At 44.0% G+C, this 20,673-nt stretch overlaps 1 protein-coding gene across 1 annotated transcript in view; it reads left to right on the top strand.

Annotated features, from left to right (window-relative positions):
• Positions 1 to 20,673, top strand: part of ATP1B3 (ATPase Na+/K+ transporting subunit beta 3) — a 303,008-nt gene that overhangs the window by 253,451 nt on the left and 28,884 nt on the right. The window contains exon 5 of the mRNA XM_078666402.1: positions 16,907 to 16,957. Coding sequence (XP_078522528.1) covers positions 16,907 to 16,957 — 51 coding nt within the window. The remainder of the gene's footprint in view (positions 1 to 16,906; positions 16,958 to 20,673) is intronic.

Genomic DNA, 20,673 nt, shown 5'->3' on the forward strand with positions numbered 1-20,673 from the left:
ACGTAATTCCTAGTTCTAGACTGTATTTTTTTTTAAAGCCTCATCCCTTTTCATTTTTTTAAAAATTGTGGAAAATGGCATCTGCTCATTTTTCTTTAACCTAATGAAAGCTAGAATGTTCTTGGAGATTTAAGTGTGGATTTGAAGTGAGATACTGGAGAAGTGTGAGGTAGTGGGGTGGTAGAGAGTGGAGATATATCTTGCACCTGAAGGAGAACTAGGAGTTTGATTCATCTCAGAGAGTAGCCTGCACTGATATCTCTAGCACAGTTCAAAGACTCTGTCGTACAGTGCTTCGTGCCTTCAGTTTACTGACTGTTACAAATGTAATTGTCTGTGAATTGCTTTCAGGGCCCTAATAATTTGTTTACATTTATATGGAAATATGAGTTTGAGGATCCCCCACTTTTCTTCCGAACTTCGGTTCTGAAAATGATCAGGTTTTAACATCGTGATGTTCGTAGACCTTGTGCCATTGCATTGACTTTAAAGGTGCAGGAACACATGCAAATTAGAGATTTTTGTAACCAGTGAAATCTCTGGTTCATAGACCGAAGGCCCTCCTTTAATTTTTCGGTTTTCAAAAACGTTTTGAATCTCAGTGAGCTTCTTTGAAACTTCAGTGAGCAGATAGCATTGCATAACATTGCTGCAGTAAATAGTAGCGTTTGCCTTTCTGACTTCTACTTGCCATCTGGGGGCTCTCAATCTTTGTAGAACCTTCTGAACGTTATCATATGGAAAATGGTAACAATTGTTTTTTACAGATACCTGCTGTCATTGGGCAAATTGTTGAGTTCCTCCTGCTGACTTTGAAAATAAACCAATTTGGCATAATTTGCACTCTTTCAAGACTCCAGGTTTCCCAGTTCCACAATAGTCCACTCTTGACTGATGGATGTCCAGCAATTGTTTTTTGTGTGGTGGAGATGGTAATAATTATGGTAGTTACCTTAATGTGGGGGGGGGAGATTTGCAACTTCATAGTTTTGCTTCAACAAAAAATGTTTGTAGTAGAGCACCCTCTTAACTACATTGTTCCAAGGAGGAGTGGAGGCAAGATTGAAATGGAGGAACATTGGCACAGAAAAGATTCTGCTCAATGTGCAGGAGAAAACCACCCATGTCACCATATTAGCAGTTTGTGTGCTGCTAAGTGGTGCCTCAGCAGTGTCGCACTGCCCCGGATATGATGGAGCAGAGTCTAATCTGGGCGCCTCCCCTACTTGCTTATGTCATTTCCTTTTTTTCAGTCCTTTGCAGAACTGGAGTTGTACTCTTACCTTTGTTGACCTTTTGACTGCTGCACAGAAGCGTTTCAGACAGTGTGCTTGGGAAGATGTCTTCCCCAGCCACGGCTCGTGCAGGGCGTTACACCGGGCGGTGACGCCAGGCAGAGGAGGGGTGGGGGGGGGTTGTAAAATGCGGGATATGGACGATGTCGGGTAAGTACCGGGAGAAAAAAAAGAATTTCGTTACCCGCGCTGCATCTCCAAATGTGATGCAGCGCAGGTAACGAAATTAGTTTTTATTTATTTTTTTCGGTACTTACCGGACATCGTCCATATCCCGCATTTTACAACCCCCCACCCTGCCCCTCCTCTGCCTGACGTCACCAACCCGGTGTAACGCCCTGCACGAGCTGTGACTGGTCTTCACTAAAAATGACTCTGGTCTGGCTCTACAGCTGGTCCCAATGTGTCCCAGAATTCTTTGGTCTGTCGTCTACCCCCCATAGCAGACTAAGGACATTAAAGAGGCCAATGCAGCAGATTTTCTTAATGCTGCTGGCTCCCTATGCAGCACCTTTGCACCCCATGCACCCGCAGGGAACCCAGTTGGACACCTGCTGGCGGGCCCTTCCCAGAAGCAGACTTCTCCCTTGGGACCAGTTTCTATGCCCATACTAACTCCAGTCCAAAACCTCCACTCTGGTTCTACAGTGCACCCTGGTCATCTTCTTACTAGCACTGTAGCAGACTTCGATGGTATTTGTCTACAACAAGAAGCCCTCTTAGCCTGCATGTAATGAATCTCAGACTCAGTAACTTACGGGGTCATACCTCCCGTCCACACACCAAGTGGCCAGATCAGGTCAGTGCTGCGTTACAGGTCCAGACATGCATTCAAACATACCAACAACACTGTGCACACGATACAACACATAAAGAAAATATGTGTGAAAGCAAGGAAAGCACCTCACGGACGTAACACCCGAGGGGGTTCCCGGTCTATGAATGGCCGGTTTACCCACTTCTCATCATCGGTTGCTTTCCTTGCAGGGAGGATGAAAATGTGCAAAAGAAGATGTGCACAAAACAGGATAGAGAAACAGAAAGGGAGTGTACAGATACACTACCTAGTAGGATAGAGATATGTGTTCAGAACTAACAAGTACCTACACCCAACACCAACAAAACATAAAAATATATAAAATAGTGAGGTTTGGCTGGCTGAATCAATTTTATTCTGGTGCTGCCAAACTGCACTGTTTATAAAAAATGGTTAAATTGATACCATTTGATGTTGTAATTGGACCAACATGTTTCATTGCCTTGTCATTGGCAATTTCATCAGGGCAAATGGTTGGGTCTCTTATTCTTAATCCTCCATTTGGAAACCTGTGCACATACATACATAAAAACAGAACACAGCTGTGGTAAGGTGATGAACCAATGGGAGTCTAAGCATATCTCACACTCATGCCCCTGGCTATTACCTTGTGCTCGCAAATACTGGGTATACCGGCGAGCATCAACTAGGACGGCGTGTCAGCTGATCACGAATCCGTCTTGGAGACTCCTCAAGGTGAGTCACCTAAATAGAGAGACATAATTCGCCCGTTTCATGTATCTCAGAATACTCGTTCTCATTCGTTATTTACATGTTGCTGCTTGGGCAAAGAAGTTGCCTATAATGTACCAACAGATAGACCATCGGTAACGACTGTTACAAGTCGGTTTTGCAAATGCCACAACCATTGTCAGGTCGATAAGTAGTAGCATTACATAAAAATTGTATCGCCATGGGGGTTGTTGACTCCCTCCCCCCGAAGTTACACGGAGATTCCGCTCATCTTTTATATTCACGCAGTATGCGGGGATAGCGCAAAAACATAGCCCGCTCGAGCGGAGTGCCCAGGGGGTGCGTGCCTACCAGAGTTGTGATGGACGCAAATGGACCGGGACGGGGAGCCAACGCTCCTCGCTTCAACATACCACTGCCGAGTCCCTCCGGCGCTTCCGTCGTCTCACAATCCAAGCCTGGATTGGGACGCGGAAGTAACCGGGAGGGGACTCCGCCCCTCGCGCAACGTGGCGGCCATCTTGAGTAAGGGGTGAAGTCAGAGTCAAGAATGACCTGACTTCATTCGTGTCGTGAGTGAGCATCCGAATGCTCAGAATCAAGGCGACCCAATTCAAAGATCTAAATCAGAGATCTAACACTGTTTGTTCTTAAAGAGTAGGATTTAATAAACCGTTCTGTGGACGATTTATTGTGAACAAGCCAATCGAGTGTGCCAGTACCGGTCACAGACAGAACCCACCGGCAGATAGACGTTCAAGGGAAAGGGGCCATCAGGGATCACAGCACATGCTCGTGCCAGGCAGAGTGATACAATGCCACGTTCCGACTGCCGGACAGCCACCCCATTACATTGATGATTTATAGAGAAAAAATATAGTGGCCGTGCTGAGTCTAAGCTGCTGCCAGGTTGGAATATTCGTTTAAGACGGGCCTGCAATATATCTACCGCCTGCTCACTTTATTCCATTCGATAGAGTCATTAAGACCCTCTTTGTCAGCCTTCTCAGAATAAATCCAGCGTGCTTCCTTTTTGGCAAGTATTGCGTCTAGGTTGTGTGTGTTACCCATCACCTTCTCTAGTACTGTCCAATGCAAATCACTAGGCCCGTGGTTTCTTTCTATGAAATGTTGGACCAGACGTGTTGTGAGTTTTCTAGCTCGGATGGTGCTAAGGTGCTCCTGAATGCGCACTTTCACTTTACGTGTTGTGAGGCCTATGTAATGTAACCCGCAAGTACAGGTAATCCTATAGATAACATGTGTGGTGTTACAGTTACTGAATTTGGTCAGATACCACGTCTTGCCATTATATAGTGTAACTTCTTTGGTTGCAGTGGTCAGTGAGCATACAGAGCAGCCACCACAGGGGTAGTGACCCGCCGGGATAGAATTGGTCTGAGGGTTAATAGTCGTCGTCCTTGTATGTGCCAACTTGTCGCGCAGGTTCGCTGCCCTTTTAAATGCGAAGCGCGGGACTGGCATCTTATCATTAGGAGTGTCCAGTAGATTCCAGTTTTTCCGGATGATTTGTCTGATCTTGGTGGAAAGTGGGTCAAAAGTGGTCACCACAGGTAAACAAGGTTGATTGGTTTTTACATTGCGTTCAAGAAGGGCATCACGAGGGGTATTGAGGGCTCTTTTTCTTGCGTGTTTGATGACTCTATTGGGGTATTGTCTTTGTTTTAGTCTGTCGACCAGACCAGAGGACTGGTCTACATACGCCTCGGTGGAGGAGCAGTTTCTGCGGTACCGGAGAAACTGACCCACCGGCAGATTGTCCCTCAGTGCACGTGGGTGGAAAGAGTGGTAGTGAAGAAGAGTTTCGGTCCGTATCTTTCTGGTGGACAGTCGTGGCCAACTTTTTGTTCTGCACTGATATATCTACGTCAAGATATACCGCTTTGCTGTTACTGATTGACCACGTAAAGCGGAGGCTTTCATCGGCTTGATTCAACCAGTCAAGAAATAGACGTAATCGGTCCTCTGTACCTGTCCAGATACAGAGGACGTCATCTATATATCGTTTCCATTCCTGGATGTTACTTAGGAATGGATTGTCATAGAACCATTCCATCGCCTCCAGGAATGGTTCTATGACACGCCCGTGTCTTTTGTCCTCCAATGTATAGAGCTAGCTCTCACGAGGAACTTTTTTGAGTACAAGGGACAATTGTACCTACAGACGTCTGGGACATCTATGGGGGCTACATTTGCTCCGAGCCTGGCCTGCATTTATGTAGGCCAGTTTGAGGAGAGTGTGATTTACCACCCCTCTAATCCATTCCTAAGTAACATCCAGGAATGGAAACGATATATAGATGACGTCCTCTGTATCTGGACAGGTACAGAGGACCGATTACGTCTATTTCTTGACTGGTTGAATCAAGCCGATGAAAGCCTCCGCTTTACGTGGTCAATCAGTAACAGCAAAGCGGTATATCTTGACGTAGATATATCAGTGCAGAACAAAAAGTTGGCCACGACTGTCCACCAGAAAGATATGGACCGAAACTCTCTTCTTCACTACCACTCTTTCCACCCACGTGCACTGAGGGACAATCTGCCGGTGGGTCAGTTTCTCTGGTACCGCAGAAACTGCTCCTCCACCGAGGCGTATGTAGACCAGTCCTCTGGTCTGGTCGACAGACTAAAACAAAGACAATACCCCAATAGTCATCAAACACGCAAGAAAAAGAGCCCTCAATACCCCTCGTGATGCCCTTCTTGAACGCAATGTAAAAACCAATCAACCTTGTTTACCTGTGGTGACCACTTTTGACCCACTTTCCACCAAGATCAGACAAATCATCCGGAAAAACTGGAATCTACTGGACACTCCTAATGATAAGATGCCAGTCCCGCGCTTCGCATTTAAAAGGGCAGCGAACCTGCGCGACAAGTTGGTACATACAAGGACGACGACTATTAACCCTCAGACCAATTCTATCCCGGCGGGTCACTACCCCTGTGGTGGCTGCTCTGTATGCTCACTGACCACTGCAACCAAAGAAGTTACACTATATAATGGCAAGACGTGGTATCTGACCAAATTCAGTAACTGTAACACCACACATGTTATCTATAGGATTACCTGTACTTGCGGGTTACATTACATAGGCCTCACAACACGTAAAGTGAAAGTGCGCATTCAGGAGCACCTTAGCACCATCCGAGCTAGAAAACTCACAACACGTCTGGTCCAACATTTCATAGAAAGAAACCACGGGCCTAGTGATTTGCATTGGACAGTACTAGAGAAGGTGATGGGTAACACACACAACCTAGACGCAATACTTGCCAAAAAGGAAGCACGCTGGATTTATTCTGAGAAGGCTGACAAAGAGGGTCTTAATGACTCTATCGAATGGAATAAAGTGAGCAGGCGGTAGATATATTGCAGGCCCGTCTTAAACGAATATTCCAACCTGGCAGCAGCTTAGACTCAGCACGGCCACTATATTTTTTCTCTATAAATCATCAATGTAATGGGGTGGCTGTCCGGCAGTCGGAACGTGGCATTGTATCACTCTGCCTGGCACGAGCATGTGCTGTGATCCCTGATGGCCCCTTTCCCTTGAACGTCTATCTGCCGGTGGGTTCTGTCTGTGACCGGCACTGGCACACTCGATTGGCTTGTTCACAATAAATCGTCCACAGAACGGTTTATTAAATCCTACTCTTTAAGAACAAACAGTGTTAGATCTCTGATTTAGATCTTTGAATTGGGTCGCCTTGATTCTGAGCATTCGGATGCTCACTCACGACACGAATGAAGTCAGGTCATTCTTGACTCTGACTTCACCCCTTACTCAAGATGGCCGCCACGTTGCGCGAGGGGCGGAGTCCCCTCCGGGTTACTTCCGCGTCCCAATCCAGGCTTGGATTGTGAGACGACGGAAGCGCCGGAGGGACTCGGCAGTGGTATGTTGAAGCGAGGAGCGTTGGCTCCCCGTCCCGGTCCATTTGCGTCCATCACAACTCTGGTAGGCACGCACCCCCTGGGCACTCCGCTCGAGCGGGCTATGTTTTTGCGCTATCCCCGCATACTGCGTGAGTATAAAAGATGAGCGGAATCTCCGTGTAACTTCGGGGGGAGGGAGTCAACAACCCCCATGGCGATACAATTTTTATGTAATGCTACTACTTATCGACCTGACAATGGTTGTGGCATTTGCAAAACCGACTTGTAACAGTCGTTACCGATGGTCTATCTGTTGGTACATTATAGGCAACTTCTTTGCCCAAGCAGCAACATGTAAATAACAAATGAGAACGAGTATTCTGAGATACATGAAACGGGCGAATTATGTCTCTCTATTTAGGTGACTCACCTTGAGGAGTCTCCAAGACGGATTCGTGATCAGCTGACACGCCGTCCTAGTTGATGCTCGCCGGTATACCCAGTATTTGCGAGCACAAGGTAATAGCCAGGGGCATGAGTGTGAGATATGCTTAGACTCCCATTGGTTCATCACCTTACCACAGCTGTGTTCTGTTGTTTTTATGTATGTATGTGCACAGGTTTCCAAATGGAGGATTAAGAATAAGAGACCCAACCATTTGCCCTGATGAAATTGCCAATGACAAGGCAATGAAACATGTTGGTCCAATTACAACATCAAATGGTATCAATTTAACCATTTTTTATAAACAGTGCAGTTTGGCAGCACCAGAATAAAATTGATTCAGCCAGCCAAACCTCACTATTTTATATATTTTTATGTTTTGTTGGTGTTGGGTGTAGGTACTTGTTAGTTCTGAACACATATCTCTATCCTACTAGGTAGTGTATCTGTACACTCCCTTTCTGTTTCTCTATCCTGTTTTGTGCACATCTTCTTTTGCACATTTTCATCCTCCCTGCAAGGAAAGCAACCGATGATGAGAAGTGGGTAAACCGGCCATTCATAGACCGGGAACCCCCTCGGGTGTTACGTCCGTGAGGTGCTTTCCTTGCTTTCACACATATTTTCTTTATGTGTTGTATCGTGTGCACAGTGTTGTTGGTATGTTTGAATGCATGTCTGGACCTGTAACGCAGCACTGACCTGATCTGGCCACTTGGTGTGTGGACGGGAGGTATGACCCCGTAAGTTACTGAGTCTGAGATTCATTACATGCAGGCTAAGAGGGCTTCTTGTTGTAGATTTGTTGAGTGGGGGACTGCCCTAGATAGCCTTTTTTCCCCTCGTATCCCTTTTTGATTAACACATTCGATGGTATTTGTGCCTGAGCTGGTGCAGATGCCAGTCTCCCAATCCAACATCAGCCCATGTCTGGCGATGTCACACAGAAATTACCAAGGTGTAGCAGTAGTGATAAAATCAGGCGTCTGCCTTTTCCACACCTCCAGTATTACTAGAGGATTTAAGTCTTTTTCAAGCCTGACTCTGTGATCCAGGACCTGCAAGATGTACCCTGTAATGCTTATGATGACGAGGAGGTGGACAATTTGCTGCCACTCAGTATAAGAATGAAGGCCATTTCTTGGACCCACAGAAAGCTAGTGGCTGCACTCATGACCTGGGCCATCAGTGAAAGAATGGATCTCTTTCTCGGTGGTAGCAGGCAGAATAGTTGAGGTGCTAGGTTTGCATCTGTGAAGCCTTTTAAGTACATCTAATTAAATGTCTGAAGCACTCAAAATAGGGCCTCCTTCCTAAGCACCTCTGTTGTTCTTTAGTGAGGTACTTATTTTGTCCCCTCCTTGCATCTCTCCCTTCCCGCAATACCCCAGAATAAACATCTGCACACCATGCCTCAATTTGAATTCTGGAAGTCATTCAGCTGAAAGGTCCCCTCAAACAAGTGCTGGACTCGGGTGAGGGATGGCACTCACTACTTCATTTTTTGTGCCAAATGAGGACTGGTGCCTTAGTTCTGTTCTGGGTCTGCGGCCCCTGAACACCTTCCTGAGCAAGGACATCTTCAAAGTGCTCATTCTAGTGCATCTTCTCTGTGCAGAATCCTGGAGACTGGATGGTGTACATGGACTTTCAGAACGCATATTTTCATATACTAGTTGTGCAGTCCTGCAGATCATAGTGGGGACCGAAACAACTAAAATTCCCTGTGCTGCCTTTGAGACTCCACTCTAATCATTGAGTGTTCACAAAAGTGAGGACAGTGGTTGCAGCTCAAATTGGGGTAAGGGATAAATGCATTCCTGTACTTGGACGACTGGCTTCTCAGGGCAGGTTTATTGCAGACTACTTTCGGATGACTGCTGCCCTCTTATCTTCCTTGGGGTTTTCAATCAGCAAGTGAAGTCCCACTTGAGTGCTACACAGACACTTCCCTTCACAAAGGCTATCCTGGACAGACCTTCCCTGTGTAGCGAGCTGACGTGGCCAGGTCGTGTTGACGTGCGGACGCCCATTGATGAGACGGGGAGACGGAGAGAAAGCGTAAGCCGGATCGAGGAGCGAAATCCCGACTTACACCAGACTCACACCGGGCTATAATCCCCCCCCCCCCCTTGGGGGTTTTGTGGAGGAAGGCGCTGGCCCGGGAGTGCTGAAGACGGAGGCCTGAGGGCTGCCTGGCTGAAAACGGCTGAGAACGCCGCAGCTGCAATTGCCACGGCCGAGGGCTCCGCCCCCTGCCCTGAGCCCGTTGTCATTGTTTGTAGGTGCAGACGGGGTCTCTGGTGTGCACAGAGCCCTCGGAACACAGCGCAGAGGAGTTTTGGAGCTCATGGAGAAGTCTGCTATTTGCCGGTACTGGCAATAGACGTTTATAGCCTGTGGCCTAAAGCCCCGGGGAGACGCCCGACTAGGGGCCCCCGTGAGGTCCAGGCATGGTCAAGGTAGCACTAAGAGGAGCTAAGAGGATCCAAGGTCAGCCACGGTCAGCAAACTAGCTCACAGGGAAGGTAAGTTTGTTTTTTTTAAATCCTATTTTAAACTTGTTTTAGGTATTTGGATTAGTGGGTGTTATAAAACCGAGGGCGGTAGACCTCGCTAGGGGACAAGGAAAGGTTATCCTGTGTGATCTGCGTGGCTTAGGTAGAACCCACGGAACAGGCGAGAAGCTTGAATATGGCACCAAGAAGGGTAAAACAAAAGGAAACATGCCTAGAGCCATTGGAAAAAGCCAATGAGTTTGACGCGACAACAGTCGCAGAAGGGCCCGAAGCGGCTATAATGAAGCCCCCCCCCCCGAAATGATAAAAAGGAGAGGAAAAAGACTGCCAAGAAGCCCACCGTGGAGAATACATTACAAGGCAGTGAGAAAGATGGCAGCCTACTGTCTAAATCAATAAAAGACTTTGTGGGGAAGCACTTCAAGAGAACACTCACTCCAGGCAAAGGTCAAGCCCTAGTTCAAGCCCAAGTCGAAGTCCAAGAGTTTAATAAAGAGCTACCAAGTGTAGAAGTAGAAGAGGTTGTGGAGATTGTGGGACCCCTCCCTTACACAGAGTGACCTAAACCGTAGGATGTTACCCATAGAACCAACACTCTTTCTCCACGGATTTTCTCTTCACCAAGGGTAGAGGAGGAAGGTTTGGCAGGTCGCAGGTCCATAGATGAGGGGGACTGCTCCAATATGTCAAATCCCTCGGTAAGAACTATTTTTGACAGAAGCTTGGATCAAGTCGAATTTCAAAGCCCGAAACCTCTAGACTCCTTAAATGAAATTTTACGGAATGGTACATTGGGCATGGATATTACAACTTCATCCTCTGCCTCGATGTTGGACATTATACTGATGCTACAAAAAAATGCTGCAAGGCTTATTAGAGGTTTCTGTGTTAAATAATACCCTGTTAAACAATCATGAATTACAGTTTAAGAAAATGATAGAAGAACTACAGGGGATAAGGGAACTGATGCCAACAATGGTTAGAACAGTACAAGCCCCAGAGACAGATGACCAGGTTGAAGAGAACATCGAGTCAATAGGGGAAGGTGGCCCACAGAAAAATGTTTACATTTCTAGATGGCCTATGTTGGTAAGGAGGCGAGGAGAGACTTTAAGGCATCAGAACAATAGGTACTCCCATAAAAGGCCTTGTCAGGTTCAGGGGAGGCTGAAGGCCCAAAATAAAGTGAATGGCAAACGAATGCATGCTAGGGTAATATCTAAAGGAAATGCCTTGCGGAAAAACAAGATAAGAGAAAGTAGCAAAATAGGGAGGCAATCAGCCTTTGTAGGAGCGGTAGTCGAAGCTGGAAGGAAAGGGGCACTACGGAAAACTACGTATAACCCCTCTAGGGAGGTGGTGAGCCCTAAAAACATTAATAACAAGTTAGGAGGGAAAGTACCCACAAGAAGCGCAGCACCTGGAGGTAGCATAGCAGACACACTCCCTAGAATGAACGTACACGAGGGAAGAGGTGACTGGGATGCAAAAACCTCAGATAAAAGCAATAATAATAAAATCGGGATTTACTGTAAACCCAATGAACAAGTTTCTGGAGGGAAAAAACAAAGAAAGTTAGTCCCACTGAATCGTTCCCAGCTCCTATTTTCATTTGCAAAATGCCCATCCCTAAAAGAAATTGGACGAAGGACCTGAGACAGATAGGGTTCTGTAGTGATAACAATGGCGCAGAATACACAAAGGTGCTAGTCTACTCAGGCCCTGTTAAAGCGGCAATTCAGAAAGCCAAAAAAGAAATCTTAAAAGAGGGTATAAGGATGATTTCGGAAGAAGTAGATGCAGGGAAACCACAAAAGGGAGGCTTCTTGAGATTCCATGCAGGACTAGGGGAAAGGCAGGTGAGGTGGGTAACCAGGGGACGGGGGGAGACGGCTAATATCACCATAGCGGTAGAAAATTTGAAGCCTAGTACAGATGGGGGTAGCTGGGACATGGATAGTAGTGTTTGTTCATGGGGGCTGAACGAGTCAGGGTGTCCCAGCGAGATCGATTAGGTTACTGAGTTGCCGCGTAGCCTGAAATTAATTTCATGGAACATAAACGGGCTGGGAGAAACAACAAAGGCGGATAGTTTAAACCAGCTTGCAAAGTGTGTTGATGTCATTTGTCTACAGGAGACATGGCTATCTATGCGGCAACACCCAGGTAGCTGAAGGGTTCGTTCATTTTCACAAACCAGCTAGCAAAAATAAAAAATGTGGACGTCCCTCAGGCGGTATGGTAACACTTGCTTCAACCAGCTTCGTAAAAGAGTCCAAACTAATCAGTTCGCTAAGTAAATGGCTGTTGGTTTGTAATGTATGTTATCCAGGGACCAATGGGAAGGATGCCCATCTGATCATCATAAACGTATATATTCAATGGGGGTCTCAAAAAGAATATGAGAAAGAATTAAGCCTCTTTAAAAAGGATATAATTTACTTGACAGAAAAGTATGGGAAAGATACCTTGGTAATAATGGGCGATTTTAATCATAAATTTAATTTTGTAAGATTGGATCGTTGGTTCGCGGATATGCTGAGTGCATATACTATAGATCCAGCAGATTTCCCATTATTTCTAACCTCTAGCCAGGTTGAAGCTCTTGGAAAGTTCTTGGGTTCAAAGGGTTTAAATATGCCTGAATGGCAGGAAGGATACCGATCGACCAGATACACAGACAATTTAGAGTGGGAAACCAACATTGCCCTATAGACTATATCTTTATCCAGGCGTGGAACTATGTATTGGTAAAAAAGTTCCACGTAGTTAAGCGCAGGGATAGCGATCATAATGCATTGTTTTGTGAAATCGTAGGTGGGATATTAGGCACATGTGAAAGGGTAATCCCCCAAAATGTGGAGTATCCCAAACGCATGTCCACAAGACTGACGGATGAGTATGTTGAGAAACTGGCATGTTTTCAACAAAACTTATCAAAGGAAAGGATCGAAGGGCACCAGGTAGCATGGTACGAGGATATAATAGTACAGGCGGTGCAGTGTATAATAGTGTACCTAAATGATAAGAAACAAGTCAAGGTAATTACACAACCCAAGATAGGAAAGTCCAAGTGGTTTAATCAGGAATGTCAGAGAAAAAAATTGTGATACGTAAATTAGAGCGACGCCAGAGGATCAGCTATGACTTTGGGAATGTGGAGCTCTTGCTTGGGTTGAAGGAGTATACATCCCTAGTAAAGAAGCAGAAAGGGATTTTTAAAGAAGAATGTTGGGCAAACCTTTTAGAAATAATTGAAAATAAAAACACAAAAGGGTTCTGGAGGTTGATACAGAATGCTGCAGGAAGGGTCCCGGGTACTATGAGCTGTGTTGTGGAGGAGGCAGCATGGGTAGACTACTAAAGTAACCTTTATAATGCTAAAAGGTCCCCGGAAAGCAAGAAGAATAGATCAACTCTGATAAGGGGTGTAGAAGGTTTAATACCAGATTTCTCTGTAGAGAAAGTAAAAAATGATTTAAAAATTTAACTTATCACGTGCAGCAGGCCCAGATAATCTTCCCGCCGTCCTAATTAAAACCCAGATAGATTGTTGGGCTGGATTTTTATCCCACATGTTTGTGGCAATCCTGGCTGCAGGTCATTTCCCCAAATCATGGAGAGGTGCCATAATTAGACCCTTGCATAAAAAAGGTGAAAAGAAAGACCCTAAGAACTATAGGTTGATTAACTTATTAGATCTTGGGGAAAAGGTCTTTTCTAAAATAGTCCTGGGAAACTTGAAGGAATGGGTGGAGCGGCAGTCAATAGTTCCAATAGAGCAAGGTGGCTTCAAGGAGGGGCACTCCACTATTGATCACTGCTTCGCACTGTGGGCTGTAGCGAGGAAGTCCATGGAGCAACAGGGCAAATTGTTTTGTTGCTTCGTGGACTTTCGAGCAGCCTTTGACATGGTGGATAGGGACTGTTTGTGGGAGACATTGAGAAAGTATGATGATCCTGCTGATCTTTTGCTGATTATCCAAGAACTGCATAGCCATAACTGGGCACGGGTAATTAAAGATACCTCCGGCGGCCTTACAATGGAAATACCGATAAATAATGGGTTGAGGCAAGGCTGTGTTCTGGCCCCGTTACTTTTTGCCATATTTTTAGCAGACTTGCCCCTTCTCCTGGGTACAGCCAGAGGAGCAAGCCCAAAAATAAATGGTAAGCATCTGTCCTGTCTGTTGTACGCAGATGACCTTGTAATAATGGACCAAACAGAGGTGGGGCTTCAGAGGAAGTTAAATGTATTCAATGAATATTCTATCGCAAAGCGACTTACAGTAAATATGGATAATACAAAAATTCTATGCCTTGGGAAGAAGAGTACGAAGTTTAGCTGGTACTTGGGCCAAACCAATCTAGAAATTGTAAGCGAATATAAATACCTCGGTATATGGTTTACAAGGTCTCTGAAGTGGGACATCCATTTGGAAGCTCAGAAACTAAAAGCGCATTTAGCAGTATGTGAGCTGAAAAGATTCAACCATAGCTATGGCGATATGTCACATAAACCTCTCTTGACTGCCTTTAAAGCTATGGTTCTGCCACAATTCCAATATGGGGCTGAAGTTCTCTGCATTGATGGGAAAAGCACCTGGGATAAAGAGGAGGGAAAATGTTTAAAATCCTTGTTGTCCCTCCCTGGGTCGGCAATGATTCAGGCAGTTAGAGTAGAATTGGGCCTAACCGCATGGAATGTCCAGGTGCAGATGAGTCTCCTTAGATTCTGGAACCGCTTGGGTCAGGGGGAAGTCACTAAGGTATCACAATGGTGTATGAAAGAAATTCAGACCAGTGAGTTAAAGTGGGCGAAGGCAACAAGAAGGAAACTCCTGGCCATTTGTGACCACCTGAATGTGAACATTGACCCTACGTCACTCCAAACTAATGTAATAAAGAATGTTCTTAAACTGCAGGGTAAAGAAATTTCTAGGGCAACAGACCAAATGTATCTGAGAGAGAACGACTCTGTAAAGTTTATGAGCTCAGGATGGGAGAAAGACTCAAACTTCCCATATATAGACTTGCTACCAAACCGTTGGTTAAGAACAGAAGTTCTTAAATTACGAATAGGTATTAATCCGTTATTTACAAATAGTGCAATAAAAACTGCCTTAATGCATCCTGATGGTAAATGTGTGTGTAAACTAGGAATGAAATGTGATATTTTGCACATCTTACTGGATTGTTATGCTTTTAAATTTACGTAAACAGTTTCTTCGCCCGATATTTTTAAAATATGATTAGGATCGCACCCAAGCACGGGAGCTTCTAGTTGATATGGAAAATCTTGACATTGCGATAGCCATCGGGAAATTTATGCAGGGGGTATCCCGATAAGTTCCCGATTTGACTGGAGGCCAATAAATAGCCAATAGCCCTATAATCCAAATGAACTCTGGTTTTAAATTGTATAAAGGTTGTTTTTAGGATAATATAATTTTTACTGTTAAGAATATGAATTTGTGTTATGTGATTTTAAATGATAAAGGATGAACTGTGGTTTATAGATCAAATGGTCTAAATAAACATATTTTTTGACTTGACTATCCTGGACATGGGGATTTTCAGGCCTTTTCACCTTCACTGTGACTGAGACGTTCATAATATGATCAAGATGTTTTTAATTGAATCCTGGGTCTTGGTGAGGATGGTTCTGAGAATGCTTGGGCCCCTCGCCTATGACATTCACTGCTACCCGTGTCCGGCTTTGGTGGGTTTAGCATCAAGCTGACTAGATCCATCTGTCACAGGAGATTACTCGGGGTGTGTAGTGGTGGCCGACAGATGCCAGCCTGACATGTGGCAGATTGCTCTCTATTCTCCAACCAGACTTTATGGTGTTGACCAATACCCCGCACTGGGTTGGGACCAACTGGAAGAGGTTGAGATCGTGGGCATCTGTTCTCTAGCAGAGCGCCAGCTCCATATCATTTTTGGTGGAGTTTAATACAATTGGGTTAACCCTAAAAGCCTTCCTACAAACCATCAAGGAAGGCAGGTGCAGGTCCTAACGCAGAGCACGACTGCCAAGTGGTAATGCAACAAACCGGACAGGGTAGGATTATGGATCCTTTGTTGTGGGGCCTTTTGCTTTTGGAGGTGGCAGAACATCTTCATGGCGACCCACCACCTGGCAGGGTCCGGGTAGACCAACTAAGCAGGTCGCTGCTGGTGGGCCATGCTTCCCTCCCAAAGTGGTAAAGAGCTGCTTTGAACAAGGGGGGAGAGGGCATTCCTGCTTAGATCTGTTCACCACAGTCAAACAATGTGTATCAAAGTTACTGAGTACTTTAGTTTCTCCAGGAAAATCACTGGGAGACTTTCAGACTGTGATAGGACACTGATCTCTTGTATGCATTTGCACTGTTGTCTCTCCTGCCTCAAGTTCTGAGGAAGGTGTGGAATGACTGGGCCCAAGTCATCCTCAAAACCTGGACTTGCTGAGTAGTGTGTGGTACCCAGAGATCTTGGACATAGCATTGGCCCTCCAGTCTGGCTACCTCCTCAGGAGGACTTACTGTCTTAGCAGTAAGGGAGGGTCCTGCACCTGAATCCATGCATCCTGCATCTCCATGATTGGAGATTGAGAAGTGTCTGCTGAGTTTTTTTTAATTGCCACCTGAGTTAGTGAATGTGAACCTTGCCAGCATTGTAAATGAACAGGTACTTTCCGGTACAAAGTACCTGCACTTCTTTAATTTAAAAGGGAGAGTACCTGCACTTCTCAGCACTACTGCAATACATTTAATGGGATAGTACCAGCACGTCTCAGGAGCAAACATGTAGTCTAAAGAATAACGATCTGCCCTTGTTTATTTCCATTTAAAGCTCTGACCTTTGGAGCTAGAAGTCCTTAAACAAAAGCCATTTCTGCGGAACATTGGGATTTGGGATACGTTTATGGCCTGTGAGGGATCCAGCTTCTTGCGTTTGAAATGTGATGTGGGTGTGGATGTGAAATTTAATTATTAATGATCTGTAGCTGCAACAATCATTTGGCAGAACCTAGTTTATAGTTAAGTAAATTGTTATATGCATTAAGTGTCATGGTTGAGTTGATAGTGCCCAGGTTCATGTGGAAGAGTGTTTGGAGCAAAAAATATGATGCTTTAGTGTTTTGTAAGAATGTTTATTTGTTACTTCAATCTCTATAGAGTTTCAAAGTATAGACATGAAAATGTTTTGAATACTAACTGAGGTTTTTTTTTTTTTGTTTCGCAGATAATTGGATTAAAGCCTGAAGGGAATCCCTATATTAATTGCACAACCAAGGTGGGTACCAAGTCTGTTGGTAATATTAAGTTGCTCTTTTATTTTCCCTTTTCAAACATAATTTGTACCAGACTCATAGACCTGGCCTTGCATAGATTTGGATTAAAGACTTTTCTACTCAATCATTGAAAGTGAGAGGGAGAATGAAAGAGAGCAGGAAAGTGTGTACATGCAAGTTGGTTCGTATTTTTATGAAGGCATGCACGTCTGGGAAAGAAGTTAAGCTAACTGATTTGATATTACTTATCCTTGACTACCATCTTTTTCTTTCTGGCACACTTTATTGCTACAGTATTCAAATTCAATCAACCAGCAATGCCTAGGTTTAATCTGTAAAAGAATACCTTCTCGACAACAGTCATGTATTCATAGCTCTTATTTCCTTTTAAATCCCTTCCTAGGTTGCCTATATTGGGATTCCCCTGTTAGTATAGGCTATTTCCTCATTGAAGCACTTGTGTAAAATGATTTGATGTTACCTTGACCATTTTTTATGTTGCAACAGAATGGGTTGTTATGCTTTGTTTGAATTTCCAAAGTTCCAAAACCTACAATATTGGTGGACCTCGTAGATTTACAAATGTTTCTTGCTGATACTTTGGTGGTTGTTGTGTCTATTCTGTCCTATTGTGTGTATTTTTGGGGGGAATCCTAAAACTATTACTTTTCACAACTTCACCTTTCTTCGGAATAAAGCTGCAAGTGATTATCTGGCTTTCTTTGCTTGCGTTCTTCAATAGTTCAGGTTGTGAGCGACCCCTTTGAAGACCTTTCCTAGAAAGCCCACTGGTATTGGGAGAAGGCAAATACTGGATCTGTATTTTAGAACTTGTGCCTTTTCTACTTGGCTTTGTATCTTCGCAGGGGGCTAAGCGGGGTCGGAGCGGAACATCAAACACGTTTGCTTTCTTAACATTTAATATATTTAAAAAATGTTCAAGATGCTCAACTGGGAGATAAACAGGTGTGTACTAAAGACTTTCCAGCTGTTGTTGGTTTCGATGGTTGTAACTTTTGCCAGTGGAATGGGTAAAGCTCACTTTCTGCACTGTGAAAGGTCTTTTGGTATATGTGTTACTTTCGTTTAGTCCTCACTGGATTTTGGAAACGTATGGGCCTGTTAATTCCAGTATTAGGTCTGAATTTGAAACTGAAGTGAGAAAGTATAAGCTGGAACAACCAAGTTTGGAAAAAAAAAGTAGACCGTCTGAAAAGACTAAAGTATACAAAACATTTAAAATAGATTATAGATAGGTTTTGGATTGTCTTTAAAACACAGATAAATATGTGCATTAAGGTTAGGGGACTGGATTTAGAGTATGGGTTAGAGATGGGTTTATTTTATGTCATGATAAGTTTTAACAATAGGTTGACAGTGTTGTCTGGGAGTTTTGACTTGGCGATTTGATTTAGGCTAGAGATGAGAAAAGGACTCCTTAAAGTTAGGTCTAGGATAATGGGTAATGTTGAGGTAAGGGTTTAAGTTCTGGTAGGTTTATTCTCTGGGATAGTTCTAGGCATGACGTAAAAGGTCAAGAGTTAGGGTCACGTTACATAACAGTAAAGGGTATGTGATTGGGGTTGTATTAGGGCTATGGTGAAAATATAGCGTTATGATACCTTACAGCAAAATGTATACTCTAAGCAAATGTGTGAAAAATCAGCAAATGTTTATAATTTCGGTGTTCAAGCTACTTGCACTGAAATTCGAAATTGTTGGTCTCTCAATTTTACTTTTGCTATTTGGATTTTTTCACTTTCACTTTCGAAACTTGCACCTAGATTCATAAAGTCCAGCATGCAGTGTTCTATTTAAAAAGGAAAAATAAATGGGCTGAAAGGGATGGACAACACTTTGCAGTGGTGACTCTGAGAGTAGGCTTCAGGATGGGAGGCAAACTATCCTCCATAAAGACATATTGAAGGCCGTGGTTAAGGTTGTGACATTTACAAACAATTGCAGTTGGAGAGGAACATTTTTTTTTTTAACTGTTTTGGTAATTTACAACATTTTGAAAGCATGTCTACACTAAAAATCTCATTCGCAATGTCTGTTAAAACTAGGTGGGTTGCGAACGTTTGTAGTTCTGAAAATTGTGTTGTGGTTTGAAAAGGTCGGGAAGCAGTGGTCTGGAACAAGGAAAATGAAGATTGGGGGGTTCAAGATTCAGATTTTACTTCATTATGAGGCCTCAGATTGAAGAAGTCTCCTGGAACTGTCCAACACTGGAAAAAATAATTGGTGATGCTTTATTGATTATGTATTGGCTATGGCCTTGTCACTGTTGGGAATCAGTGATAACAGGCCACGATAAAGGTTTGGGATGCGACTAAGGTTAATTCTGGCCTCACTAGCTTTCCTTTGCCCTGAGATGTTTGGACTATGATTTACAACCAGGATTGGACTTGGATGCCATAGGACACTCTAAAGAAATTTGGTGCATAAAAATAAGGGGTATGTTTTTGAGGGATTATATCAAGCCCTTTCAACACATCAAGCAAGACTTTATCCTGGGGAAGCAGAGTTTTTCACTACACATAAATCTGACATTCGCTATTATGTTTCTCAGACCAGGAGCAATAAGGGAGTTCACACCATATGATAGACTGTGGCAGAAAGTGCTAAACTTGGAATGGAAAAATCTATAAAATCTTATTTTCAGGGAACGAGTTAAACAGTGTTATCAGTGTACATAGCACGAAGAATTTGGCGTACTATTTGATACTCGGTGGAAAAGGGCTCTCGGGAACGCAAGCCAGGGAGCTTGACCTGATAACGTTTTGAATCCAACCTTAATTGCTGCTTACTAGCCCTTCACAACTGCATATCTCAAGGCCATCGACGGTGAGAGACCTAGAGACTTGCTGGCAAGAGCGTGGAAATAGGGGTGCAGTGGAACTATAACCTGGTTTGAGATTTCTAGAGGCCAGTATTAAGTAAACTACACAAGTACATGCTCTTCAAAAATCTGCTATGTTCTTTTGTGGTAAATCTCAGGAATACACTGGGGCCAATGTTTCTATTAGTAGTGGAACAAGTTATCTTGGGCAGATGGTGTGGGGGGAGGAGACACCTAGAATCTATACAACAATGGTATAGAAAATGGTGGTACATGTTGGGAGGAGAAAAATCACAACTTACAAGGATCAGACAAGGCCTTCACAAAGGCATGAAGCACTCTTTTGGAGTTCTTCTGTAGAGATTTTTAAATAAGTCTAAGGAAATTGCTTGTTTTAATTCATCACCCCAGGTTTGTTGGACTTCTACTGTTGCTTTTTCGACTCTGAAAGTGCACAGAGGTCTGCTAAACAGACCTATGTGCCAGTGCGCATACCCTTAATAGGTATATGTCGGATTGCTTCACCCACAATTAGTATAAGTTAACTTACTTACAAATCCCTAATAAATGGTACAAGGGGCAAGTTGAAGTGTCTCTCACGTATTGCAGCACCTAATGTGCCCCCACAAGAGTGATAAAGCCAAGTGAGACTCTCATCCTGCCATTGCTGGTTGGAAGAGCAGTTTTAAACTGCTAACTCGATATTGCCACTTAAAGTAATGGCAAAGCCCAAACCTTCTATTTTAATATTTATAGGTAACTCCCAATGCAGGCCTATTGAACACGAAAAGCAGGGTGCATTGAATTAAAAAGTTGGACATGTAGGTTGTTTTTTGTTTTAAGTTTACATACATGTTCTAACAGTAAAAAAGTAAA

This window comes from Lissotriton helveticus, chromosome 11 (assembly GCF_964261635.1).
Source record: "Lissotriton helveticus chromosome 11, aLisHel1.1, whole genome shotgun sequence".
Taxonomy (NCBI): Eukaryota; Metazoa; Chordata; class Amphibia; order Caudata; family Salamandridae; genus Lissotriton; species Lissotriton helveticus.